General features: G+C 51.8%; 1 protein-coding gene across 2 annotated transcripts in view; it reads left to right on the forward strand.

The window, feature by feature from the left end:
- The window catches only part of CUL4A (cullin 4A), a 43,607-nt gene extending 19,473 nt beyond the window's left edge, over window positions 1-24,134 (forward strand). Inside the window, exons 7-20 of one of the 2 annotated variants that reach the window (XM_045566686.1) lie at window positions 362-451; window positions 1,303-1,385; window positions 3,673-3,740; window positions 5,922-6,040; window positions 7,871-8,063; window positions 10,008-10,112; window positions 10,353-10,463; window positions 10,546-10,631; window positions 10,987-11,094; window positions 15,208-15,321; window positions 16,736-16,841; window positions 16,999-17,171; window positions 21,846-21,998; window positions 23,080-24,134. In XM_045566686.1, coding sequence (XP_045422642.1) covers window positions 362-451; window positions 1,303-1,385; window positions 3,673-3,740; window positions 5,922-6,040; window positions 7,871-8,063; window positions 10,008-10,112; window positions 10,353-10,463; window positions 10,546-10,631; window positions 10,987-11,094; window positions 15,208-15,321; window positions 16,736-16,841; window positions 16,999-17,171; window positions 21,846-21,998; window positions 23,080-23,175 — 1,605 coding nt within the window. In that variant the 3' untranslated portion in view covers window positions 23,176-24,134. Of the gene's footprint in view, window positions 1-361; window positions 452-1,302; window positions 1,386-3,672; window positions 3,741-5,921; window positions 6,041-7,870; window positions 8,064-9,439; window positions 9,981-10,007; window positions 10,113-10,352; window positions 10,464-10,545; window positions 10,632-10,986; window positions 11,095-15,207; window positions 15,322-16,735; window positions 16,842-16,998; window positions 17,172-21,845; window positions 21,999-23,079 lie in introns of those variants that run through there. The other variant, XM_045566687.1, reaches the window with a different exon arrangement.
- Window positions 24,135-27,461: the final 3,327 nt, after the last annotated feature.

Consider the following 27,461-nt stretch of genomic DNA (forward strand, 5'->3'; position numbering starts at 1 on the left):
CGTCCCCAAACAAGGGGCGTGTCGCGTGCACAGAGTGAACTCGCTGACGGTTTGCCAGGAATGTGCGAGGAAGGGGTGGTGCCTGGGCCAACATGACACGGGGGGCCACGGGGAAGGCGGGTAACCATGGCTACGTAAAAAGGCACATTTCTCGCTGAAAGCACGCCATCACAAAGACAAAACCAGGTGACAGGCTGGGGGACACAAGGCGAGAATCTCAGTGTGCGCGACCTTTCCAGGCGCGTCCCCACCCCGCCCTGGACAGAGCAGTGCGGCCCCCGCGGGTCACGCGTCCTGCCCCGCAGCACGGGGGGGCATTAGCGCTTGGGAAGGAGGCTCGCTAACTCTGCTCCTTCCTTAGGTGTATAAAGATTCCTTTGAGCTGAAGTTTTTGGAAGAGACTAACTGTCTGTATGCTGCGGAAGGCCAAAGACTAATGCAAGAGAGAGAGGTGAGACCACGCGGTATGTCCGCTCCCGACTCCTTCCCGCGAGGCGTGTGCAGGCGCCGTCCTCGCACGCAGACGTGGTATTGAAAATCTCTGAGACCCCAGCGTCCCGCTCCCGGGGAGTTAGATCTTCCCCCATCAGCTCAGACACTGTTGCCCTCCCCACAGGTGAAGAGCCAGGGAGAGAAAGATAAATACAAATGATAAAACATATTACTTGTGTGAAGTATTGAAGAAAATTTTGCAAAAAAGTCACGTGTAAGAAATGTGAGTGCTAACAGGAACCCAAAAACCTTCATAACCCGTGTCTCAGACACTGGCACGTCCTCCTGGGGCATCCCGGGGGACGGCCCGGGTGCAAGTGTTGGCACCGGGACCCACCCGCGGTCGCTGCCTCAGCCCTGGCTTTGCAGGGACGTTTCGCTCGGCCTCGCTGCCACCGCCCAGAGCAGAGCGTCAGAGACCCGAGTCTCGGGACCCGGCCTGTGCTGTGGGGCAGCCGCGGGACAGTGTCCCCAGCGAGCAGGCTGTGTTTGAGGGTCCTGCAGCCACGTGGTTTGGTGCCCAGATGCGTGTTTGCCGGCCCGGCTGTGCGTGGCGCGGGTTTGCACGCAGGCCCTGCTGCCTGTGGCCTCGGGCTGGACTCCGTGGTGAGCAGGACAGTGAGGCGTGGCCAGGCCCTCCGCCCTCAGTGGGACTTCTGTACCCACTCATCTGCAACCCCGTGCCCTGTGTGTGTGTGCGCGTGTGTGTATGTTTATATTTTAGCTTAATCAGGAAAACAGAACTTCAGTTTCTTGGATGATGCTGAGAATCTTTTTGTTACTGATATATTTAAATGTTTTGTTTGGAAGGTTCCAGAATACCTAAACCATGTGAGTAAACGTTTAGAAGAAGAAGGAGACCGAGTGATCACGTACCTAGACCACAGCACACAGTGAGTTGCGCACGTCCGCCGCCAGGGGTCTGTCTTCCTGGCTGAAACGCACGGGGTCGTCATAGGTTCATGCGACACATCCAGGCGTGTCCTTGCTTCTAGCGTACTTTACCACGTTATTTGTCATTGCTTGACACTTACAAATTACACTTTTTACCGAGTGTCCTGTCACGAGTCACCGTCCAGAGGAGTGATTCCGGCTGAGGTGCTCAGCATCTCTGGGCTTTGAGACAAGGGTCTCTGTTTTTGGTGGTGGGGTATCACGAATATTAGGCTCTTTTGACTGTGAACTTTTTGTTAGACATCTTACAAATCTTTACAGTAATGTCACAATATTTTCTCATCATCTAATCTTTTTTCTCCAAACCTGAGGCTCATGAGTGGCTGGGGACAGACAGAGGGAGAGGTCACGTGAGCGTCTGTGCCAGACACACGGTGTCCGCGGGCTGAGCAGCAGGGACTGAGCGGAGGCAGAGGAGGAGGGAGGGGGGCGTGGGGGGCAGAAGGCAGTGGGGAAAAGTACAGACCTCGACTTGGGGAAGGGACAGGCGGGTGGGAGAAGGGACCGGGTCAGCGCAGAATGAAAACGGGCATGAGAGAAGAGGTGACAGCGCCGTCAGACACAGGAGTTTGAGACTCCTGTGGAACAGCCCAGGCCTCCGGCCAAGAGTGCCCGGAGCCGCCACGGGGTTGTGCAGGGGTCCCGATGGCCTCGGCCACGCTGCCGGTGAACTGGGGTGGACGAGGAGCCCAGGGGAGCCTGGGAGGAAGCAGCCGGGAAGATGCAACGGGACTGGCAGGGAGGACAGAGTCGTCAGAGCCCGGGTGCCTCCTCACTGTGCCCCGACGTGTGTGCGGGTCACACGGCCCCCGCTCTGTCCTCACACGTGTGGTGGGGGCGGGCGTCTGCCCGGCTTTCCTTCTCCAGAGGGCTGCTGTGAGATTTAAGTAGGATGGTATGTTAAGAAGTCCTTCATAAACAAAAAATACAGGCTTGGGAAGATGGCGAAAGTCAATAGTCCTTGGAATAAAGCAGATGCTCCCGTCTTCTGAAAAGAACAAAATAAAACAAAAATAATTAGGCTGGGCGGTGGCTCACGCCTGTACTCCTAGCACTCTGGGAGGCCGAGGCGGGAGGATCACTCGAGGTCAAGAGTTCGAGACCAGCCTGAGCAAGAGCGAGACCCCGTCTCTACTAAAAATAGAAAGAAATGATCTGGACAGCTAAAAATATATATAGAAAAAATTAGCCGGGCATGGTGGCGCATGCCTGTAGTCCCAGCTACTCGGGAGGCTGAGGCCAGAGGATGGATTGAGCCCAGGAAGTGAGCTATGAGGACGCCTTGCATGGCACTCTACCCAGGGTGACAGAGCGAGACTCTATCTCTGAAAAAAAAATGCAGTGACTGTGGAGAGTAAAAGAGAAGCGGGAAGAGTCAGGTGTGTGTGCCCGTGGCCCGTGGCAGCCCCGCCTGCTGTTCTGCGGACGCCTCTCAGGCAGGAGGGTCTGGTCAGTGACAACGGGAAACAGGCAGAGGGAGCGGGACAGGGACGGGGGCGTAGTTGGAGACAGCAGAGGGGCTTGGGGACCAGGCACGGAGGGGCTTGGGGTAGAAGCGTGTATCAGGCTGAACTCAGGGCCTTCAGTGCCACTTTGAATGCCAGAAGGAGCGTGATGCAGTCCACCGGCCTGACAGGTGACGACGTGGCAGGGAGGATACATTGGAAAGCCACGCTGAGGGCTGGAAGACGCGAGGGGCAGCGGAGGTGGGAGGCCAGCCTTGAACTCCGAGGGAGGAGGGTGGTTTGGCACAGAACACCCAGGCCGCGGGGAGCTCCGTTCGGCGATTCCTGCGCACCTGACAGGCCGGCGTGAGGTCGGTGCAGGGGCCAGGTTGACCTGCCGGCACGCTCTGCCGGGTGCTCTGGGGTGTCTGCAATTCAGGAGGCCGTGAGTGACAGGAAATGCCCATATGGAGGCAAAGCTAAAACCCGACCTGACCCAGCAAGTACAGGCCACACCCAACTGGGGTGGGGCTGCTGATCCTCAGGTGCTCAGCTGTGTGTCTCCCCGTTGGTGGTGGTCGGTGAGTTTCTGGAAAGGGCTCCAGGGCTGTGGTCAGCAGTGATCACACGTGTGAGCGGGAACGCGTCTTCCTGTTGCTCTCTAACGGGCTCTAGACGGTGTCTGTTTTAGACCAATCCGCCCGTCGTTCACAGCTAACCACAGTTTCTCCTTTAACCTTTATTCCTAATTCCTAACCAGGATTATTTTTGCCCCATATAGGAAACCGCTGATTGCGTGTGTGGAGAAACAGTTACTGGGGGAACATTTAACAGCGATTCTGCAGAAAGGTAGGTTTCCTTGCTCTGGTGAGGGGAGCTGAGTGCCAGCCCGAGTTCCTCAGGGAAGTCAGGGAAACGTGCTGGTAACAATGTGAGGACGTTCGTTATTTTCATAAAACAATCATTGAAAATCTAGCAAACATATTAGCCATTGTGGGGAAAAATAAATAGGTGAGAGAAGTCGTGGAAGACACCTGCTAGGCAGCATTCATAGCTAAACCACACAATTCTCTCGGGACGAGAAGGCCCAGGAGACCCTCTCGGGCAGACGGCACACGGGCTGGAACCCCAGTGTGGACACGGGTCTGGGCCTCGCTTTCACGTGTTGCGCACGCCTGACACCGGTGGGGCCGGCGAGCTTGGGCAGCGTGGGCCGCGCCATCGTCCCCTGCTTGGTTTCCGTGGGGCTGTCCTCGTCCAGGGCCTTTCGTGCGTCTTGGTGTTGGAGGAGCTGCCGTCTGCGGCTCACCTTCCTCTCCTGGCTTTCCTGAAGGGAAGAGGACACGTGTTGCTGATTGCTCGGTTTTGACGTCCACCTTGCGGCAGGGAGGCTGCTCCTGCAGCCTGAGTTTCCACAGCCGTTGCTGATGCGCCGACTGCGCCATCCTTGCTTTGTTTTGTTTCTAGCCTCCAACGTGTGCTTAATTCTCTGGAAACTGTCATGAGCACTGTCCAACCTTTGTAACATTTTAGTGCTTACTGTCACTTTTTAATAACTTAAGCATTTAATGTTACCGTCTGAAAGTCATTTTAAATGTATTTGGAAACTACAGGGTCTCTTTCAAGCCTTTAAAGTTTAATGTTGGGATGGCCCTAAGTAGTGTCCAGACACGGGCTCTCCTTCGCCAGAATGCGTGTCATTGCCCGTGAGGCACGCACATGAGGCTCCAGGAGAACCCGCACGAAGCCTCAGGGCAGAGCATCTGCTTTGCAGTGACCGAGCTTCACGCAAATGTCTTTTAGCGTTAGAGCGGCCCTGCGAAGCCATTCTCCCCGTCTTACAAGTAAGGAAACTGAGGCTCAGCACTGCCAGATGTTGGTGCCTGGAGTCACGTAGCTCGTAAGGTGGCACCGTGGTCTGGTCTGGATGTTCTCTGCTTCTGCCGCACTGAAGCCTACGCAGCCAGTGTATTGCCACGTGGATTAGGTCTTCATTTACTGTTCACCGAAATACAGATGCGTTCAGCATTTGTATCAGGCGTTTTTTAAAAATAAGTCACTTTATAAGGAAAAAAGACTTAAATAGAAATTTGCATAAATTATTTCAGAGCATACATTGAGCCAAATCATTTCAGGAGATTGATAAATTATATTTCATTACTCTAAATTTTATTAGAAGCCTTTTAAAAACTAAAAACCTCTAGTTTTTGAATTCTTAAAGAAGATATTTGAAGCCTCAGTAAAATAAACTATAACATAAAAAGTTTATTTGCATCAGTAGATCAAAATGTAATTTAAAGAAATGACATTTGAAGCTCTGGGTGAGGGTCGTGATTATAGCCCACCGTGTTTGTGCACGTCTTTAAACCACTGGCTTACCCGCGGGTGTCGGGTGTGTCTGGGGGAACCTGGAACCGGGGGAGGAAACGGCAGCCGCGCCTTGGCTGCCTCCCCACAGTGACCAGAACGACGTGCTTAGGAAATCTATGGAAGCTTTTCTAATTGTGGTAGCATTTTAGAAATCTTTGTAAAATTTAAATATCTAAAACAATAAATACTTTTTAAAATGCTGTGTTAAGCACTTCAAAATATCTGATAAATGCTTTCTCTCACAGCTTCCTATATATGTGAATAAAATTAACCAACTAAAAGTTAGATTTGGGCGTTTATCCTTTAACAAGTACGTTTTCCGACTGATGGAGCGAATGAGAGGCCGCTTGGCATGAGGAGCCCCCAGGTCACATAGCCGCGTACACGTTTCCGACCTTGCTGCCTCGGTGAGGTCGGGACTTGGTGGCTGCGGGAATCGGTGGCGCGGCTCCCGCACACCCGGGAAGGCTGGATGCCCTACCGGGGTCTGTCTCGGGTGTTTAACTGGCCAGTTTGCCTCGTAGAAATAAACAGGGTGACAAACGTGCTCCCTGCATTTCTAACTTAGCCGTTAACTTTTGTGTGGCGTGTACCGTGTTCTGGTGTCGCCGTGGCGCAGCCCCGCTGCCGTGATCTGCTCACGTGTGCTGCTCCCCCCAGGGCTCGACCACCTGCTCGACGAGAACAGAGTGCCGGACCTCACGCAGATGTACCAGCTGTTCAGCCGCGTCAAGGGCGGGCAGCAGGCGCTGCTGCGGCACTGGAGCGAGTACATCAAGGTAGCGAGTCCACCCGGGCTCGCCCTCCCGGCACCCGCTCCCGGCACCCCCTCCCGGCATCCCCTCCGGTCACCCCGTCCCAGCAACCCCTCCCGCCACCCCCTCCCGGCACCCCCTCCCGTCATCCCATCCCGGCACCCCCTCCCGGCACCTGCTCCCACCACCCCCTCCCGGCACTCGCTCCCGGCACCCGCTCCTGCCACCCCCTCCCGGCACCCGCTCCCGCCACCCCCAGCGCCCGCCGGTGCCCTGGCTGTGGGAGGCACCTTTGTTCCTCATCACAGGTGATGGGGTGGACGGTGGGCTTCCATTTTCTTCCAGGCCACTCGTGTAATGTTTTTTAGGCTAAGTCTATTTTTTTAAGATAGCACCAACAGTGATAAACCCATTCAGGTGGAAACATGACTTAGAGAACAGCTGTTGGCATAAATGCCGGCTTTGCTCTTCAGTCACGGTGTCTCCCAGGCGGCTCCGGGTACCGCTTCCTGGCTCCCTGCCCGGGGAGCGAGCGTGTGTGCTGCCTCGGGTGCTCTGGGTGCTGCTCGCCTCCCAGCAGCCGAGTTCAGGGTTCGCTGCCCACCGGAAACAGACGTGTTCGGGATTTGTGTTGGATGTTTGTATTTTTTTATTTTATTTTATTTATTTATTTTTTTTAAGCAAAGATGAGGTGTCACTATGTTGTGCTCAGCCTGGTCTCAATTCCTGGCCTCAAGCCATCCTCCCATCTCAGCCTTCCGAAGTGCTGGAGTTACAGGCGTGAGCCCTCATGACCAGCCCAGGTGTTTTTAAAAAAGGAGTCACAGCATAAGGAAAAAAAAGACTTCAAATAAATAGAAATTTACATAAATTGTTTCAGTGCGTGCTTTGATGAGCAAAATCATTTCACGAAAATGGTAAATTAGAATTTTTTAAAAATTTATTTGTAGAGACAGGGTCTCACTGTGTTGCTCAGGCTGCTCTTGAACTCCTGGCCTCGAGTGATCCTCCTGTCTCAGCCTCGCAGAGAGGCTGGGATTACCGGCAAGCGCCACTGCCCAGCCGTAAATTAGGATTTATTACTTAAGCTCGTACTTTCATGTTTCTAAAACGTTCTTTCTGGGTCCTAACGTGCCCAGTTCAGCCCGTTGTACTATGGCTTCCTGAGTGTCACCTTCAGTTCTCAGGTGTCCTGCCCTGCAGAGCCCCTCAGTGCTAGTGTGGTTCCCCACGGAAGACTAGGGGCTCTCGTCTCGGGGCTCGCTTGGCAATGTCTGGAGACATTTCTGGTTGTCACACAGATTTTAATAATCTTCAATATAGTATTTTTGAATTAAAGAAACAAGCTAAAAACTGGGCTTGTTCATGGTTAGAAGTGATGGAGAAAGAAAACCACAGTCAGGAAGCTCAGATTGGTGTATTGGGTTGATAGGAATTAATTTTTGTTTGAGGAATTTAGAACTATTAATAAAAGTTCTTTAAAAAGCACTGGCAGGCCAGGCATAGTGGCTCACGCCTGCAATCTCAACACTTTGGGAGGCTGAGGTGAGAGAATCGTTTGAGGTCAGGAGTTCGAGACCAGCCTGAGTAAGAGCAAGACCCCATCTCTGCAAAAAATAGAAAAATTAGCCAGGTGTGGTGGCTGCACCTGTAGTCCCAGCTACTCAGGAGGCTGAGGCACGAGGATCCCTTGAGCCCAGGAGTTTGAGGCTGCTGTGAGCTAGGCTGACGCCACGGCACTCTAGCCCGGGCAACAGAAGGAGACCCTCTCTGAAAAAAAAAACCAACAACAAAAAATACTGTTTGGTGTTTTTATAAACCGATTACTGACTTGGTATTTATTTGCTTTTGTAGACTTTTGGGACGACGATTGTCATCAATCCTGAGAAAGATAAAGACATGGTCCAAGACCTGCTGGACTTCAAGGACAAGGTGGACCACGTGATAGAGGTGTGCTTCCAGAAGAACGAGCGCTTCGTCAGCCTCATGAAGGAGTCCTTTGAGACGTTCATCAACAAGAGACCCAACAAGCCTGCAGAGCTCATCGGTAGGAAAACACATTTCCAGGCATTTTTTTAATATGGGAAAATAAGGCAAAACTCAAGCACATTTTTTCCAACAATGTTCAGGCTGCTCGTGGAGAGGGAGGGGAAGGATTTTATCAAGCCATGTTAGGACAGTTTTTTTTAAAAAAACACGTGCACATTTGCATGCTTGGATGTGCACATGTGCTGTTTCCACAAAGGAAGATGCATCAGGAATTTGGTAAAGAAATGAAGCTGGACTTCACAAAAGAAGGAAGGGATGATGAAGGTTTCTTTCCGTTTGTATTTCCTGAACTGGCAGCTCTAAAGCTGTCTTTTGGGAAGATTAACCTTAATTCTCCAACTTGATTACAAACAAGTGATTTCTGCTCAGAAATTGGACTGAGAAGGTTTGTTGTGTAAAATGCCCTGTGTTATGGGGATAACTTCATCAGTCTCTGGGAATGTTTAACAGGAGATATTCCTCAATCACCATCTTTGCATCTGCAGTCAGTATTAAAATGGGATGAAATTAGGTGAGATCTCAAATGATAGCCTATTTTAAAATTAAACCTTTTTTAAATTATACCAATTTATATAATCATTTTTGATAAGATCTAAATAGATTCAGAATTCATAGGCTTTCAGTAGTCCATGGAAGTTTTTTGTAGTTTTTTTTTTGTTTTTGTTTTTGAAACAGAGTCTCAGTCTTACTCTGTCACCTGGGCTAGAGTGCCGTGGCGTGATCCTAGCTCACAGCAACCTCAAACTCCTGGGCTCAAGCAATCCTCCTGCCTCAGCCTCCCGAGTGGCTGGGACTATAGGTGTGTGCCACCATGCCCAGCTATTTTTTCTATTTTTAGTAGAGACTGGGTCTCACTCTTGCTCAGGCTGGTCTCAGACTCCTGAGCTCAAACAATCCTCTCACCTTGGCCTCCCTGAGTGCTGGGATTACAGGTGTGAACCACCATGCCCAGCCATAATTTTTTTTTAATTTATAGGAGGAAAGGAGAGAAGAGAAATGTAATACAACAATGCAAAATTGAGCATATGTTAATTATTGTTGAAGACATATGACAGAGCATGGCGTTCATTATACAACTGTCTGCCTTTCTGTATGTTCAGCATATTCCACAATAAAAAGTTAAAAAGGGCTGAGTGTGGTTTCTCACGCCTGTCATCCTGGCACTCTGGGAGGCTGAGGCAGGAGGATCACTTTAGCCTGGAGTTGGAGGTGGCAGGGAGCTGTGATGACACCACTGCACTCTACCTGGGGTGACGGAGTAGATTCTGTCTCAAAAAAAAAAAAAAAGTTAATAAAAGCAACAACAAGGAAATTCATAAGGCAATTTAATCTGGCTTTCATGCTACTTTATTGATTGTGGTTTCTCTAACGAAGACAGGTGTTAAGCTCTTGAGAGTTTGGGCATCTGGAAGTCTGGGGTTCTGTCACGATGTGGAGACTTCTGTCCTCCCCTCCGAAGCCACCCTGCGGTCGGCCTGTGCAGCCTCAGGAGCAAGCAGCGCTGCACAGAAAGCTCCCATCCCTGCCTCGGCAGCTTGGATTCCACCACTTGGAGCCCTCAGAAAAATTCTTTCTCTCTGAAAACGTCCCTTCTGAGTTTATTATGCCACATCTTAAAATTGTGTTGTCTGGGGCAGTAATGTGTAATGAAACCTAGGCATGTAGTCACACGAATCAATTTTATTCTTAAATTTAGAGATTTAGAGATTAGAAGAGATATTTCAGCTTGCTTTTAAAATCCAGTCCCTGGCTTTGTTCACGTTCTCAGTAGTGTTTGTTCCCACATGATGTGAGAGCATCTGTCTTACAGAGCCAGGTGTTGCCACCGTGTCGTACAACAATGTCGTTTTGGAAAGGTCCGGAGTGTCGCTATTCAGTTGTCGCTCATAGAAACTGAAGATGCGCTTTTGCCAACCTAGACGCTGCTTGTTTGCTCCCACAGCAAAGCACGTGGATTCCAAGTTACGCGCAGGCAACAAGGAGGCCACGGACGAGGAGCTGGAGAGGACCCTGGACAAGATCATGATACTGTTCAGGTTCATTCACGGTGAGCGGCGCTGGGCGCTCCGCCAGGGGGGTGCTTGGAAGGTGCTGTGTGGCCAGGAGGTCCGTGTCGTGGCCATAGCGTCCACGTGGGCCCTGTCTCCACGGGGAGACTTGGCACTAGACTTTGGATGCCGGTGGTGCTGGTTGCGTTAGAAGGAGCCCTTCGGGGTCTCAGCAGTTGAAGTAACACTTACCTGCCGCTGTCTACGGTCTAACGCTATTCTCACCTGGTTTTAAATAGGTAAAGACGTCTTTGAAGCATTTTATAAGAAAGACTTGGCAAAAAGACTCCTTGTTGGAAAAAGTGCCTCAGTCGACGCTGAGAAGTCCATGCTGTCCAAGCTGAAGCACGGTAAGTGCGGGCCCCTCCCCGCCCCCCCGTCCCTGCCGTGGCCCGGGCAGCTCTGCTCTCACCCCCGCCCGCTGTGTTGCAGAGTGTGGTGCGGCCTTCACCAGCAAGCTGGAAGGCATGTTCAAGGACATGGAGCTCTCCAAGGACATCATGGTTCACTTCAAGCAGGTGCGTTGTTTCTGCAGGTAAAACAGCTTTCTGAGAAGTGCCCCACGCTAAACTGTGGAAGAAACAGTGGCACTATTTATGCTTCACAAATAAACCAAAACGAAAATGGAAAAGAATCCTCAAAAATGACAGTGAAAGCCCAGTGTACAGGGTCTGGTGGTCGGTCATGCTGGTGGTGTACCAGGAGAGGGGGATACTCCGGTGCTGTTGGGACACGGTCGGCTTTGCTGTCACGTGTTCCAGGGACTGAAATAAATACACAGATGAGCCTTTATTTTGACAATTACTTTTATGGATTCATTACTTTTGATGATTTTCCAAAATACTGTTTTATCTCGGATTTGTCTGTTTCTAGCACGTGCAGAATCAGAGTGACCCAGGGCCTATCGACCTCACCGTGAACATCCTCACCATGGGCTACTGGCCGACATACACACCCATGGACGTGCACCTGACCCCGGAAGTAAGTGCTGCCCACGGTGCATGCACACCTGGCACCTTCCGGAAGTGTTTGATAGGAAGCTTTGTACGTCGCCCAGTTGGTCAGAAATCACAGTGTTCTGACGGTCCCTGGAAGGCAGCGCTGGAAAGTGGCTGCCTTTGTCACCGTCTGCAGCTCCTTCTGACGTGGCCATGTCCGCTGGCCAGCGGGGCGGCTGTCGCCTCAGCACGTGTTCTGAGGCCCTGCTTGCCTGGCTCTTGCCATTGCAGACTGTGCTGACGTCCGGGGACGGCATTATCTAGGGTCTTAGCTGTGAGCCACGGCTTCAGGTACCACGGGGGATTTGCAGACAGAAGTTGGTGCTCGGTGTAGGTGACCTCCAGCAGGGCAGGGGAAGGGGACACACACGGTTACCTTTAATCCCAGGCAAAGTGGAAAGGGCTGATTCCAGTGTGGAATCAGGGAAGGCTTCCTGGAGAAGGGCACACTGTGCCTGATCTTGATCACAGATGAGTGGTTCTTCCCCCCACAGAGAAGGGATGAGGGACGTCCACTGTCAGTGCGGAAAGGTGTGAGACCTTCCCTCACCCATCGTGAGGGTGACGCTGACGCCTATACAAAAGGTTAGCAAGAGAAAAGTGTGACAAGTGTATTTAATAAAGTTTTACAAGGTAGGAGCCTTTGGAAATGAAGACCCAAGGAAAACCGTCCACTTGTGGGGTTAAATGTGACAGTGAGGGGACAGCCATGTAGAGACGTTTTTGACGAAAGGGAATGTCCTAATGAAGGGGACTGGGGGCGTCCCGCAGGGCCTGACACCCAGATTCCTGGCCTCGCCGTGGCATTCCTTCCCCCCAGGCCCAGGCAGGACCCGCGAGAACCGGGGGCTCGTGACCCACAGTCAGACGAGGCGGGCGGAGGACTTGGTGGCCAGCCCCGCGCAGAGCGGCGGGGAAGGTGGAGTCTCGTTTCTAGGGCGCTGCGGGCATGACCTGCTTTGGGCAGACGGTTCTAGGGAAAGAGGGTGGGAGATGGGAGGGCAGGACAAGCTCGGAGACTTCGCCTCTGCGGCCTCCCGGCCCCCTTGGTTCAAAGTGCTCAGCGTGCCAAGTGCCGTGCTTTGGGGTGTCACCTTCTGAGCCCAGCAAGAAAGGCACAGAGCCCCGGGCAGAAATGGCAGAGGCCTCCCGGATGCCGGCTCTTCCTTCGTGAAGCTTGATCTCTTTCAGCCCCACTGCTCAGTCACCTTGTAATTTTCTTCTCCCTTTTGCTCCACCTCTACCCAAAATGCTCGTGGTCTCCAGAATTCACCCTCAGCTCTTCCCGTTCCACAGCTGGGGCAGCCCTGCCCCTGGGACGCGCCCGGCCCACTCTGTCCCCCAGGGACTGTGCCAGCCCTGGGACCAGGCCCTGCCTCTGCCCCGCACGTGTTCCTGGCGCCGTGGTTCCAGCGCTCGCTTCCCTCAGGCCTCCCTGTTCATCCCTCCAAGCGTGTGAACTCTGCGTCTGCTCCCTCCCTCGGCGCCATTGCCGGGGTTTGCCCAGTGGTGGCCACATCGGACTCTAATCCTCTTCTGGCTGCATGACACTGCGTGGTGTGGAGAGACACACCTTGTTCATCCAGTCACCGAACGGTGGCGTTTGAGTGGTTCTGCCTTTTGGCGTAGGAAGGATGCAAGTCTGTGAGCACCTGGGGCGGGTGCCTGGGAGTGGGGTTGCAGGGTTGCAGGGTCGCCGGGCTGCACAGCTTCTCCCGCCCCCACCCGGTCTGGGCCCCCGCTTCACCTCCAAACCCGCACTCACCTGCCTCTGTGAATCTGGCTGTCCCCGCATGTGAGGTGGGGTCTTACTGTGGTTTGATTTGCGTTTCCCTGATGGCTAACGATGGTCAGTGTCTTTTCAGGTGCTTATTGGTCCTTTGTGTGTCTTCTTTGGAGAAATGTGTATTCAGGTCCTTTGCCATTTGCTTATTTATCTGTCTTTTTTTTCTTTCTCCACCCTTCCTTCCTTCCTTCCTTCCTTCCTTCCTTCCTTCCGTCCTTCCTCTTTCCTTTCCTTTCCTTTCCTTTCCTTCTTTTCTTTCGGCAGTGTCTCATTCTGTCGCCCCAGGTAGAGTGCAGTGGCGTCATCACAGGTCACTGCAACCTCAGATTCCTGCCTCAGCCTCCCTAGTAGCTGGGACTATAGGCATCACCACTCCTGGCTATGTTTTCTAATTTTGGTAGAGACGGGGTCTGGCTCTTACTCAGGCTGGTCTCAAACTCCTGAGCTCAAGTGATCCTCCCACCTTGGCCTCCCAGATTGCTGGGATTACAGGTGACAGCCACCATGCCCGGCGCCTTTGCCATTTTTTAATTGAGTTGTTTGTCTTTTTGTTGTTGAGTTGTAAGGGTTCTTTATATATTGTGAATATTAGACCCTTATCAGATATATGTTTCACAAATATTTTCTCCCATTCTGTGGGCTGTTTCTTTACTTTCTTGATAGTATCCTTTCCATAGAAGTTTCTGATTTTGATGAAATCAGATGTATCTATTTTTATTTTTGTTACTTGTACTTTTAGTGTCATATCTAAGAAACTACTGCCAAATCCAAGGTCATGAAAAATGTACCCTTGTGTCTCCTTCCCAGTTTGATAGATTCAGCTCTTACGTTTCTGTCTTTGATCCATTTTGAGCCTGAAGTATGGCAAGTGCGTGAGTTCCCAAATGTTAGCTGTTGGGGGCATTATAATATTATCCCCGTTGTTACTCCCAGTCCTAGAATTACTCCAAGGAAACCATTTCTAGAAGAGGTGTGCTTTAAGTAAGTGTTTATCACATTATTAACTTTTATTTTTTAGGTGTGATAATGGCATGGTAGATATATTTCTTGTATTTCAGAAATTATGTGGAAATACTTAAAAATGACATAGCGTCACGCCTGGGATCTGACGCTGTTGGTGGTGGCGGGTCCCTCCATCCGTGCCCTGTGTTTGGCTTCACGGAGAGGTGACTGGAGCTGGGTTTGGAAGCACGGAGGGTGCCGTGAGGCCGACGGGCACAGAGACGGCGGGGCCCGCCGGGTCTAGCGAAGCCGGCGCCCGCTCCCTCCGCCCCTGCCAGGCGACCGTGCCGCGGCGGGAGCGCCCCCGGCTCTGTCTGGGCTCCAGGTCCGCAAAGCGCTGGACCCGCTGCGGGCCGGGGGCCGGGACAGGCGGCGGGACCGGCGGGGCGGGCGGGCGGGCAGCCGCGTGGGGCCGTGGGGGGCGTGGACAGCGGGGCCTGCGGAGACACGGGCCAGGCCGGTGCCGTCCAAGGTTGGAATTTCACTCCTGTCCCGAGATCTCTGTGCCGTCGAGACACCGGGAGAGGAGCAGGAAGGAGGACTGCAGGGTGGACGGAGCACCGGCGCGGGGCCGGCTGGAAGGTGAAGGAGACGGGGCCGGGGCCGCCGCCCACCGGCTGCCTGCGTGGGCCGAGCCCGGCTGAGCACGCGGCGGAGCGGCCTGGGGGGCTGGGGGCCCAGAGTGGGCAGAGGGGACACGCGGCGCCCAGAGGCCACGCGGAACCTGCCTCAGAACAGGGTGCCAGCAGCGGGGGAGGGGAGGTTGGGACAGCGAGCGCCGGGCCCTGGAAAACGAGGTAACGGCAGTTTCGAAGCTTCAGTAGAAAGTTTGGAAGATACAAGAAATTCTCCCGGAAAGTCGTGCTGATCCCCGCGGCGCCTCCTGGCGGCCCCGCGGGCGTGTTGGCATCAGCCGGTGCCGCGCGGGAGGGGCGGGGCCTGCGCGGGGGCGGGGCCTGCGCGGGGGCGGGGCTCGGGTGTGGCCCGCCCCGGCGCGGCTGTGCCCGGGGACAGAAGCCTGCGCTCTGCTGGCCGCTGTCCTCGCACCTCCTCCTCCGCGGGTGGAGACCCCGCGTGCGGCCCGTCTGCACGGGGAACCCAGCACCGCCGTGACTGCTTCTGTGACGGGAAACCCAAGGGTCCGAGGGTTGGCGACAGAGCCGGGGACGTCGCTGTCCTCGGAACACAGAGCTGCTCGGTAGTTGAGCTGCCAGAAACCGTGCCGCTCTGCAAAGCGCACAGTCTGCGGTGGTTAAAGATTAACAGTGCTCAGTGTAATTAAATTTGTTGTTTTCCTGTGCTTGACAGATGATTAAACTTCAGGAAGTATTTAAGACATTTTATCTCGGAAAGCACAGCGGTCGAAAACTCCAGTGGCAAACTACCTTGGGGCATGCTGTTTTAAAAGCGGAGTTCAAGGAAGTAAGATCTCTGTCTATTTCATTTCTGTTTTATTTTTTGTAAGTATGTTAATAGAATTTTTTCAGTTTCACTGAACTTTGGTGGTAAAGGAGGGAAAAGATTGTTCCGATATCATTCAGCACTAGCGTTTCTAGGTCAGTAAAATTAATAACAGTTAGAGGGTTAATAGTCTAGTCAAAGAAATCAATCCGTAGAAAGCCATTTACCTAATTGAAAGAAGGGTAGAGAGTGTGAAGTCGTTCTGCTCCCTGCTAGACAAAGGGCCGCACGTGAGACTCGCCCAGATTCCGCTTCCCACTGAGAACCTGGTGAAAGCTGGGAACAAACGCACGCAGCCGCTCTGGGCACTGCCGGAGGGAGGGCGGCGCGCGGGGACCCTCACAGTCACGGGCCTCATTGCCGTAGTTCTAATCTGAGGAGACATTTCAGGGACTAACAAATGAAAATACTCGCAGCCGCGCTGTCCCTGAGCTCCGGGAGGGGGACAGCACGTCACAGGCAGCCCCCAGTGGAGCCCTGTCCTGCTCGCATCGTGCTTCGGTGTTGTACGCAAGGTCTAATGACGTACACCAAGCAAAAGAATTACAGAATTTCCGTTTTGTGTAGCTGTGGCAATGTGGCTACCTGTACGTTGTCACATAAATCAAACACATGCCTGCTGTGCATCACGTGCAGGATTATATGCGTGAAACTGCACAAGCGCTTCTCTTGGGGACCGGGAAGGTTCATCCCCGCCACCCCCACTCGGCCCGCACTGCCCTTCCTGCCCCTTCAGCGAGAGCTGGACCTCTGTGGGGTCTTGCGGCCTCTGCTCACAGCTGCCCCCCTCCCCCGCCCCGCTCCTGCGTGGGGAGCCGTGAGCTCCCTCACGGTGCCTGGGGCGCGTCCCTGGGGTCCAAGGCCAGACTTGCACCTGTCCTGTGTGCGGCGGGCCCCGGTGACAGAGTCCATGGTGACCCGTGTGCTCGCGTTTCGTGCACTCTTCCCACAAGGGTGCTGGGGGTTTCTTGGCAGCGTCCCTGCACGTCTGTCACTGAGCCTCTCCCTGTCCTTCCCCTCACCCGGGTGCGTCCCCTGCCTCTGCGAGGACCACGGTGGGCTGGAAAGTGGAACGTGCAGGAGCCGTCAGACGTGAGCCAGCAAGTGTCTGGCTTAGGAGAAGGGAAATGCTCTTGTCTGATAGAATTTAGTAAAGAATGTTTCTACTACTCTGAAAGATATTTCGAGAGAAGATTTTTTAATTGCAATGCGTAATAATCATCTTATTCTCTATAACCAGTAACTTCTTATGTTGGTAGCTCTTCGTAATTTCTTAATCCCGTCACAGAAGGTTTAAGAGCAAAACGCAGCCTCTTGCAATTTTTCAAAGGCTGTGCAAGCACAGCTCCAGCGTGCTGAGCCCGTTTCCTTCCAGGGGAAGAAGGAGCTCCAGGTGTCCCTCCTGCAGACGCTGGTGCTGCTCATGTTCAACGAGGGGGACGCGTTCAGCCTTGAGGAGATCAGGCTGGCCACCGGCATAGGTACGGGGCTGCGTGCCGTCGCCACGGCCGCTGCTGGGAGAGTGTGTGTGGACAGGAGCCGGGCTGGCCCCTGCGGGGCACGCGGGACCGAGGTCTGTGCCCCGTACCCGCCCCGCTGCCTGACGCCAGCCCCTGCCCCCGTTTGCCTCCCACCCAGAGGACAGCGAGCTGCGGAGGACGCTGCAGTCCCTGGCCTGCGGCAAAGCGCGTGTGCTGACCAAGAGCCCCAAGGGCAAGGAGGTGGAGGACGGAGACAAGTTCGTCTTCAATGGAGACTTCAAACACAAGCTGTTTAGAATAAAGATCAACCAAATCCAGATGAAGGAAACCGTATGTATAAACTTCCTTTTACTGACAGATGCTCACCAAGGAATCGTTACTCTTCATCATGATATTTTTTTTTTTTACTGTTAGAGGCCTGAGGCGTATTTCTCAGATACCTGGCGTGGACACAATGTGTGAGAGCTCTGTTCACACAGCTGCCCGCGTGTGCTCGGTGGGCGTGGAGATCAGAGGAAGCCGCGGACGGCTGCTCCCGGCCGTAGAAACGCCGTGCGGGGTCAGACCCGCTGGTCAGGTTCCGCTGGCTCAGAGAAGGCAGGGAGTTTGCAGGGCCCCGTGACCATCTCCGTGTTGTGCACAGCAAGGTCGGCCGTTCTCAGTGTCGGCCTCAGGCAGGGTCCCGCGAGGAGGAGCAGGTCTGTGGCTGCAGCCGCTGCCATGGCATCTGTGTCACTGTGTGCCCAGGACGAGCTCCAGGTTAGACCAGACACTCAAGCGTCGCACATGCAGGTCCATGCCGCTGCCCCCAGGCGCCTCCAAACGCAGCGGCCCCCACAGCCCTGACGCCTGCGCTCAGGACAGGGAGTGTGACGGGGACCTGTGGGCAGCAGTGGCTTCACACACCTCAGCGGGTTGGATCGCAGCCCAGTCAAACCGTGTTCAGACACACAGAGAAATATAGAAGGCCAATGAATACATAAAAGATGTTCACTCATCAGTTTTTTTAATGTTAAGATAATATTCCACTTTTCGTATATCAGTTTGGGAAATGTTACGTTTGATGCAGTCCAGGGTTTGCAAGTATAGCGGGAAACATGCATTACTTTTATTTTTCAAAACATGCTTGGGTTGGTGCCCGTTAGTGTGTGTGCGCATTTTTTAAGAAGACTGTTTTTTAGAGTAGTTTTAGATTCACAGCACAATGGAGGGCAAGGACAGAGCTCTCTCATACGCTGCGGCCAGACACGGGCTCCCGTCACAGGCGATGGACCTGCACTGACACGGCAGAGTCCCCCAGGGCCACTGTCCACAGGAAGGGTCAGGCGTGGTGTCCTGCGTTCTGTGGGTTTGGACAGAGGCCTGGTGACATGTGGGCACCCTGAGAATGTCATCACACAGTGCTCCGCTGCCCTGAAAGTTCTCGTGTCCTGTCAGTCTGTCCCTGTCCTCCCACCAGGTGCCGCGGCCACTGGTCTTTTCACTGTCACAGCTCTGCCTTTCCTGGATGTCACGTAGCTGGGGTCACACAGCACGCAGCCTTGTCTTTTCACAGCTCAAATTGTACTAGTTGTAGCACTGAGTCCCGTTGCCCTGTCTGGACAGACTGTGGGCTGTTTGTCCGCTCGCCCACTGTGGGGCCTCCGGGCCGCCTCCACGTCCCAGCGTGCACGGGCAGAGCTGCTCTGGACGTCCGTGTGCAGGCGTCCGTGTGGACAGACGGCTTCGCCTGCTCTGAGGGGCAGCGTTTCAGGGGCAGTGGGATGTACCTGCTGGAGAGTTAAACGCACATGTCTTTCTGCAGCTTTTACTGTTAGGAACTCAGAGCAGAGTGATCGAGAGTGTAAGTTTTGCAGTCGTGATTCCAAAGCAGGGCCGTCTGTCATCTTTCTCCCAAAGACAACCACCATTGCCACTTCTGTGGTGGCCGTACACATTCGCATGTGACATTACGTGCATAGACGTTTTCTTTAAAGCAGGGTCACCAAGCAGTCAGCGCACATGCCCACTGGGCCAAGGCGTGAGGATCGCTTGAACGCAAGAGCCCAAGGCCAGCCTGGGCAGCACAGCAAGACCCGGTCTCTTAAAACACAGAACGGGCTCACTGCATAGCCGCCATCACGTGCCACCTTGTAACCTGTCTTACCTGCCTGTCACGTTCCTCCTTCCCAGCAGGACTTGGTGCAGTGGGCAGAGGGGTCCGTGAGCCCACCGGGCGCAGCAGGGCCCTGCGTGTGGGCAGCCGGCTCATCCCTGCCCCTCCAGCCAGGCGGCTCCGGCGCTTCCCTGGTTGGTGCTTCGCTGTGGCTCTCACTCTGGGGTGCTGGGTACAATGTGCCTTTGTCCCTGTGGCTGCTCCTTGCCAAGCGAAGCCTGGCAGGTTTCACCGGAGGACGTCATTCCACGTGGTGCCACCCACGCTGTACTGACGTGTGGGGACGGCGTCCTGGATTCTTACGGAATTCCTGATTCCTTTGAGCATCTGTCTGCCGCTCGGTATCTTATACAAAACGTGTGACCTTCCTAATCCCCAGCTGCTCATCTCTTATGATAAAATACACATGATACGACCTCACGTCGTGAGAACTAACGGAATAGTGTTTGTAAAGCTCTCAGCCAAGACCCGTAACCACTCTGTGAGTGTTGATGTTTCTCTGAGACTTCCATGGTTAGTTGGTATTTTTCTCTCTTTTTACCTGCTTGTTCAAGTCAAATACATTTATTATGATGTTCTTTCTCTTACTGATTAATAGGGTTCTTTATACATGAAGGACACTAAACCTTTGCCATTTTTGACAGATAATTTTATTGTTTTGAGTGGGCTTTTTCCCATGTGAGAGTTTTTAAGTTCTGAAATATAGTCACCTTTTACTTTATGGTTTCTGACCTAGGCATCGTGCCTAAGAAAGAACTTCTTTAAACCCCAGATTTTAAAAAATATTCACCTGTGTTATTTTCAAAGTAGTTTTCACATATAAATCCTTCTATGAGTGATATAGAAATTATTTTAGTATCAGAACCCAGTCTAAACACCCCCTCATTCCAAAACCAAATTGAAAATATCATCCTTGGACAACTTTACTTGGATTTTCACCTTTATTATATATCAGATTGTTATATTATGGGTTAGTTTCTCAATTCTGTTGGTCTGTGTCACAGTCAATCCCCTTGTCTTTTAATCAATGCTCCTGTCCCTTTAGCTTTATCCTCCCAGTGGGCTTCAGAATGGTTTATCGTGCTTGTACATCCCCAAATAAGAACACTGATATTTTTAATCCAGACTGCATTAAATTCATTTGCATAGTTTTCATCGTTGTCATATTAAATCTTCTGATTCATATATATGTGTGTATATAAAAATACACGCGACACTTCTGTTAGCTTCCTCAGAGTTGTCTCGGTCTTGTTGTCCTAAGTCTTCCATGTCTCATTAGATAGTGACAAATTTCCATTCATTCACTGAGCACTGGCTGTGAGCCAGGTCCCGAGCAGCCCTGAGGACTCGGCTGAGAACAGCAAAGGGTGAGTCCTGGCTCCGGGAGCTCAGGCCCCTCCAGCAGAGCAGCGGCGGGCGGTCACCGTGGCCAGGCCAGCGCTGTGATGGGACGGCAGCGCCCGAGCAGACCCTGACAAACCGACCTCAGCCTTCTTAGGAGCTGGAAGGAGGCCTCTGGCTGCAGCTCTGCTGGCGAAAGGGGTGGCTTAGCGCGGGGGCCACGGGGTCACGGCTAGAGACTGGCAGCCCCGGGGAGCAGGCGGGGCCGTCGCCGCCCTGCAAAGGGAATCTGTTTCCTCCACGTCTCTGCCGCCTTTCGCCTGGGCGCACCTCCTCACCGACCCGGTGCCCACGCTGCACTTGCCACCGCGTGGTTTTCAGTCGGTCATCTTGGACTCTCCAGCTCATCTACCAACAACAGTCGTCTCATCGGCTCCGTTCTACTTTGCCTCATTGACCTACTCCTGCTGCAAGGCCAGAACCTTCACGGTGGCGTCTTAACACACAGCCGTGCGGCTCGGCTTTCTCCTGACCCACTTTCCCCAGTACGGGGAATATTAGCCCTTTTTGGGTCATGGATCCCTTTGGAACGAGGGCGAAAACTTAGACTCCCTTCCCAGGGCCACACATTTTGTGCCTGTGTCTCGCAGGGCCTTCCCCTCGCCCCCCGCTGGGTTGCTGTTGGTTCAAGTGTGTTCTGTTCTAATACCTGCTCTTTATCTCGCCCGGGTTCTTCTCTGGTGTTCGGCCTGTACGCCAGCATTCAAGTCAGGAATCGGTTCTGTGTCATCGGTGGCAGCGTCTGTCAAGAGGATGGTGCAGTGTGACCCGGGCCTTTGGGATGCTCTCGGCTCGTTCATGGATCCAGTGCTGCTCAGAGCTTGCACTTCTGGGAGAAATCCTGGCGGCTGTTACAGCTCGTTTTGTTCACTGTGCTGCTGTGTCGTCGTCGTTGCTGTTCTTAGAGACACAGCTACACTCTGTCACCCAGGCTAGAGTGCCGTGGCGTCATCACAGCTCACAGCAGCCTCAACCTCCTGTGCTCAAGTGATCCTCCTGCCTCAGCCTCCCGAGTAGCTGGGACTACAGGCGCCACCATGCCCAGCTAGTTTTTTCACTTTTGTTTAGAAGGCAGGGTCTCACTGTGTTGCCCAGGCTGGTCACGAACTCCTGGCCTCATGTGATCCTCCTGCCTCAGTCTCTCAAAGTGCTGGGATTATTACAGGTGTGAGCTACTGAGCCTGGCCTGTGCTGCTAGATTTCATCTTATATAGGGTTTTACAGCCTTTTTATAAAGAAAATATAACTTGTTAAATTATTTTTCAAACTTTGGGTTTAGAGTTTTTCTATTCTTGTTTTAATAAGTTTTACTACAACAACACATAAAACAGGGTTCATCCAAAGTCTGACCTTTCTTTATAACAAAGAAAGTTTCTTATCAGACTCAACAACATGAAATCATTAATGCTGAAGATACATCTTTACACTTGTTTTCTTTTTTGGTACAGGTTGAGGAGCAAGTTAGCACCACTGAGAGAGTGTTTCAGGATAGACAGTATCAGATTGATGCTGCTATCGTCAGAATAATGAAGATGAGAAAGACTCTTGGTCATAATCTTCTAGTTTCTGAATTGTATAACCAGCTAAAATTTCCAGTAAAGGTAAATGTCGTATTGCCGTGATTAGATTTGCAGTGTTGTGCTACACAGTTGACAGAGCACGTGTGATTCCATCTTCAGAGTCGTGTCGTTTGACCTACGCCATGGGTGACCGTGTGTGTGCACTGACGTGTGGGACCCCTGGCCAGGGGCATTAAAGCTCGTCACTCAGATGTCCTTTATCTCTGTCGTAGAAGTGACAGAGACCCAGAACTCCACCTCCAGGGGTGTCGCACTTGCGCCGGCCAGCATTTGTCTCCCTACCCTCCCGGGTGACGTGAGCATCCGTGGTGCTGGGCACAGCTCGCGAGACGCTGCTGGGGACACTGGTCCTTCCTGCCACAGGCCAGGGCACGTGCTGTTTCCCCTCTGCAAATAGACTGAGCAGTGAAACAGAAGGCTGGCTGGGAGTGCAGCCTGCAGCTGGCCAAAACCCTGGGGCGCTTTATGGGCGTGGGGTTTGGGCCATATCTTGTAAGACATGTGCTGTCACTGAGCAGAGTGTTCTGCTGTCTGGAAGAGAAGGTCCCTCTCACAGGGAGCGCCTCGCTCGCACGCCCCACACAGGCCCGCTCGCCCAGACAGCGGAGGGGAGGGGAGGCGGGTGCGGCTGTGGACGCACGTTCAGTCAGCGTGTCCAGCGAAGGAACCCTGGGAATTCGCGGTCACACGGTGTGGCTGTCACGTGTAGTAAGTACACGGCAATAAGACGTGTTCCTTAGGGAGAAGTGCCCTCACGAAGGATAAAAACACCCATACGACATGACCAGATTTCCTTTTCAAACAGACAGACATGTGTCACTTAGCAGGGTCAGCCTGGCGCATGTGCCCCTCACTGGTGGCCAGCGCTGTATTTACGTTGTGCGAATTCCGAGTTTCCCCGGCCTTGGCCAGGCCGACGTGGAAACACTTTTGATCAAGAGGTAATGTTAGCGCTGTCTTTGACATAGGGAATGTCATTCATTTTATAATTACTCATATCATTATAAAATATTTTAATATGAATGTGTCTGCAGTCGCCTGTGTTTGTCAATTTAATGCCGCTATAATTGAGGGTTTTGTTTGTTTTATTTTCCTTTTTTAGCCTGGAGATTTGAAAAAGAGAATTGAATCTCTTATAGACAGAGACTATATGGAGAGAGACAAAGACAACCCAAACCAGTACCACTACGTGGCTTGACAGGGCTGCAGACTGTCCCCTTCTTGAAGCGCTAGAATGTATCTCAGAGCAGCAGAGCACGTCTGTGCGTTTCCGGGACTCTCGTTGAACCAGCTGTGGACACTTGTGGGTGAGGAACGGAGAGGAACCCTGGTCCACCCTCCACAAGGCTCAAGGACTTTCACACGGCAAACGTATCCTTTCCCTTCTAGCTCTGTTAGGCATTTAAATTGTTTCTCTTGCTCTGTGCAGAATAACTTTGAGATTGGACAAGAAGATACTGGTTAAATCAAGTCCTTTATAAGGTCTTGTTCTTGTGGCAAAGAACTGAAAGTTTGGTTTGCTTTTGTGTTCATGAATGCACAATGAAAAAGACCCTAAATGCTGCATTATTTCGCTACAAAGAGTGCTTAGGTGTCCTGAAGACAAGCTCTCTAGGTTGATGAACATTTAGAGTGAAAACAAGAACCCCTCATTGGTGAACATTAAGAATAAATAGTGTTCAAAACTGGCAAATCAATTATGCAACCTAAACACTGGCATCTCTGTGTTTCGTGTATTTTTAAAAAGTTTTAAACTTTGGTGACTGATTTTGATAAATCAGGTTTCCAAGTGAGACAGCTGATCGCGCCACGAGGACCCCGTCCGAGGCGTGTGGTGCGGTGAGCCCAGAGCGTCTGTGTTTCATTCCGGCCGAGTTGGTCGTGAGTTTTCTGTTCCAGGGTTTGGGGGGTTAGTGTGTTTGTGTTTCCATTCTAAGATTGAGTCTGGCGGTCCCTGTGTTCTGCATTGGGATGATTGCTGTTTGATTGTTTTAAATTGCAGTATTTGTGTGATTGCTTGGTTTGGTTTTTACGGCCACGCGCAGGGACGGTCCTTGCTCTCTGCTGCACCCCTGTAAAAAGTTTCATGGAGACAAAGTCTTGATGTTGGAAGCAGAGGTTATTTTGTTGAGAGATTAAAAGGATTTTGTTGGTGTACCTGGTTTCGTGTTGTGCATACATACGTGAGGTTGAGCAGAAGATGGAAGCTCAGTGGTGATGTTGGTGTGGTAACTATGACAAAGATCCTTTTGTGATAACATTTAAAAGTACTTTATATTTACATAAGCATGTTTCATTTTGACTGAAAAGCTACCAAAGGAATTTTGATCATGGTATAAAGAGTTTAAAGCAATATTTTCTGGAATATACCAAGTTTATATAATTTGATTTTATGCTAAATTATTAAAAGATCCTCTCTTTTTGAAACATGCATGTTTAAGATTTGACACCTTATGGGTTCCCATATTAAACCCTCACTCTTTAATTATCAGCATTTCTATATTTGTGAATTTTCTTTGAGTTCTATGATATATGGTCTATCAAAGACCAAATAGATTTCTATTTCTGCTTCTTATATTTTAAGTTCATTGTGTCTAGAGATTGTTAATATTGTAATTTAATGTAGACTTACTTCAAATAAAATTAGTTTAATTGGCCTTAAAATTACATTAATAAAACTTTGTGATATGCAAACGACACAGTCTTCATAGCTCGTTAGCGACTGTAATTACCAGGACACCAGACACAGGGAAGGCAGAGCAGGGACACCCGTCAGCCTCAAGTGATGGTTTCCCTGGTCACCTCGCCGACAAACTACCAGCGAGGCCGAAATCAGCACGTGCGTCTTTTTTCTTTACGGCACGTTGTACATTTTATTACTTGTTTCTATCCATTCTCTTATTTCTCAGTATCATTTCATGTTTTATTATAGTCAGGTTGATGTGGTAGAACATAGTACAATGGAAATACTGAAAAAGAAAAGGCACTTAGGCCGGGCGCGGTGGCTCACGCCTGTAATCCTAGCACTCTGGGACGTCGAGGCAGGTGGATCACTCGAGGTCAGGAGTTCGAGACCAGCCTGAGCAGGAGCGAGACCCCGTCTCTACTAAAAATAGAAAGAAATGATCTGGACAGCTAAAAAATATATATATATATATGTATATAAAAATTAGCTGGGCATGGTGGCGTATGCCTGTAGTCCCAGCTACCTGGGAGGCTGAGGCAGGAGGATTGTTTGAGCCCAGGAGTTTGAGGTTGCTGTGAGCTAGGCTGACGCCGCGGCCAGCACTCTAGCCCGGGCAACAGAGTGAGACTCTGTCTCAAAAAGAAAACAACACACACACACACACACACACACAGAAAAGGCACTCAGATAAGGGGGAAAAAAAGCTGTATCTGCACATGTGACCAAAAAAAGGCTGTAAAATTGGAAAGAAGGTCAAATTATTTGCAAATTATTATGATTGTGTACCCGAGTAATCTAAGAGAAGCAAGTGAAAAGCTATGACTAAAAATAGAATTCACCAAGTAACTGTACACAGAATTAACAGAAAATCAGTTAAGTAGCCTTCCTATAAATACAGACTATAGTGGAAGATCATTTTTCCAATAGCAACCAAAAAATGATAAAATCCAATACCAGGGAAGTATCTCTATGAAAAGCATCGTAAAATTACTCAAGAACACAAAGAATCCATGTGTTAATTCTCACATTTCTCTGTACAGTGCCTTAAGATGTCAGCCTCCCTTTAAAACACAGACAAGCTGATTCTAAAATTAAAATTGAAAAGCAAATATATAAAAATAGCCAGAAATTGCTTTAAAACAGAAATGTACTACTCATATACATTCTAAAAACAAAGTCAACAATGTAAATAACAAAACAGTTGCCATCCGTACCCGGTGTGGTTGTCACACAGCCTCGTGGGGCGGAACAGTCCGAATCCTCCCGGCGCCCACTTTCTGCAGATGCCGTGGAAACGGCTGGGCTACCTACCGCCTCGAAAAGAGCAAAGTTGGATCGTTCTCGCTTTTATGCCAAAAGAAGTTCCAAGTGGTCAAAGACTGGTGTTTAAATAAAAGAAATCATAAATACAAGAAGACGACATGGGTACATTTTTATTGTAAATTGACAATTTATGGGATATGAAGTGATGTTATAATTTATGGATACAATGTGGAATGATCAAGCTAGTTACCTGTCACCTCGAATACTAACATCTTCTGTAGTAACAACTGTTGCTTGCTGTTTCCTGCGGTTCTGAGCAATTTTGAACTACGCGGCACTATTTTAGCTGCACCCCCTGCGCCTGGACTCAGAAACGATCCCCTGTGAGGTTCGGTACCTCTGACCGTTTTTATAATTAGTGTTTTTCCACTAACCCAGTGAATTAAGATCTATTGTTTAAAGGATTGGCATTAAATGGCATCTTGTAAAGTCTACGTGGGGAAACGGCTGGGAGACACGGCGCTGCCGGGTCACTGCGGAGCCGCCGGGAGGGGGAGACCCGGGACCGACCGGCCTGTGAAAGCGGAACAAAGGGGACCTGAAGGAGCCGTCCAGGGGGGTTCCAGGGGGCTGACGGGGCCTAAATTTAAAGTACAGCCCAGCAGCCATGTGCAGAGCGGGGGTCACACCGGTGCCCAGAAACCCCCTCTCATCTTTGGGACTCAGGCTCACCTGCCCCAGCCAGTTGGGGTCAGTGGTGTCAGCCAATTGGGACTAGGCAGGTTTCAATCCCTCGTTTGCATAACCGAGTCCCTGAGGGGCTAACCCTGGCTCTGTTCGGGGCGCATCTTCCTCCCCCAGGCTGTAACTTCCTGGTTTGCTTCACTGGGAAAGTCTTTCGCCCACTTTCCTTTTCGGGGAAACACTGCTGAGAACGTGAACGGCTGGAGGAGGACTGGATCTACGCGCCCCACGGGACAGGCGGCAGGTGCCCGGGGTGGCGTCCTGCGGCCAGGCCCCAGGGAGCAGCCGGGGGGCTGGGGGAGGACCCTGTGCACTCAGGGGACAGTGGTCCACAGCCTGCCCCGGTAGGACGGAGACCAGGCCCTGGTGCTGGAGTGCGCAGGGGCCGCCCTCCCGGGGAGTGGGAGTGGGAGTCGGGACGACGGGCATTCATGAGGACGGACCGGATTCAGAGAGGGTGGTGGAGAGGGCCGGGGTGCGGAGAGGCGGGGACGGGGTCTCACAGGAATGAGGGCCTGCGATGGTGGGAGGCAGCTGGCGGGCGCCAGGGAGGGCAGCAGGGGCACAGCGCACAGTGGGGTCAGGTCCGGGGCCACGTGAGACGCTGTGGACTGAGGGTCGCGTGGTGAACTTGCAACTGTATATTACACATGAAAGTGCCCATGCTCTGCCCCAGCAAGTGCCATGTCTGCGCGGTTTTCCTGCAGCCCACGGAGCAGGCACATCCAGAGCCAAGTCCTCACGTCCACGAGTACCGTGGCTGCTGCGTGCACGTCCTCGTGTGCCAGACT

Source organism: Lemur catta, chromosome 13, assembly GCF_020740605.2.
Source record: "Lemur catta isolate mLemCat1 chromosome 13, mLemCat1.pri, whole genome shotgun sequence".
Taxonomy (NCBI): Eukaryota; Metazoa; Chordata; class Mammalia; order Primates; family Lemuridae; genus Lemur; species Lemur catta.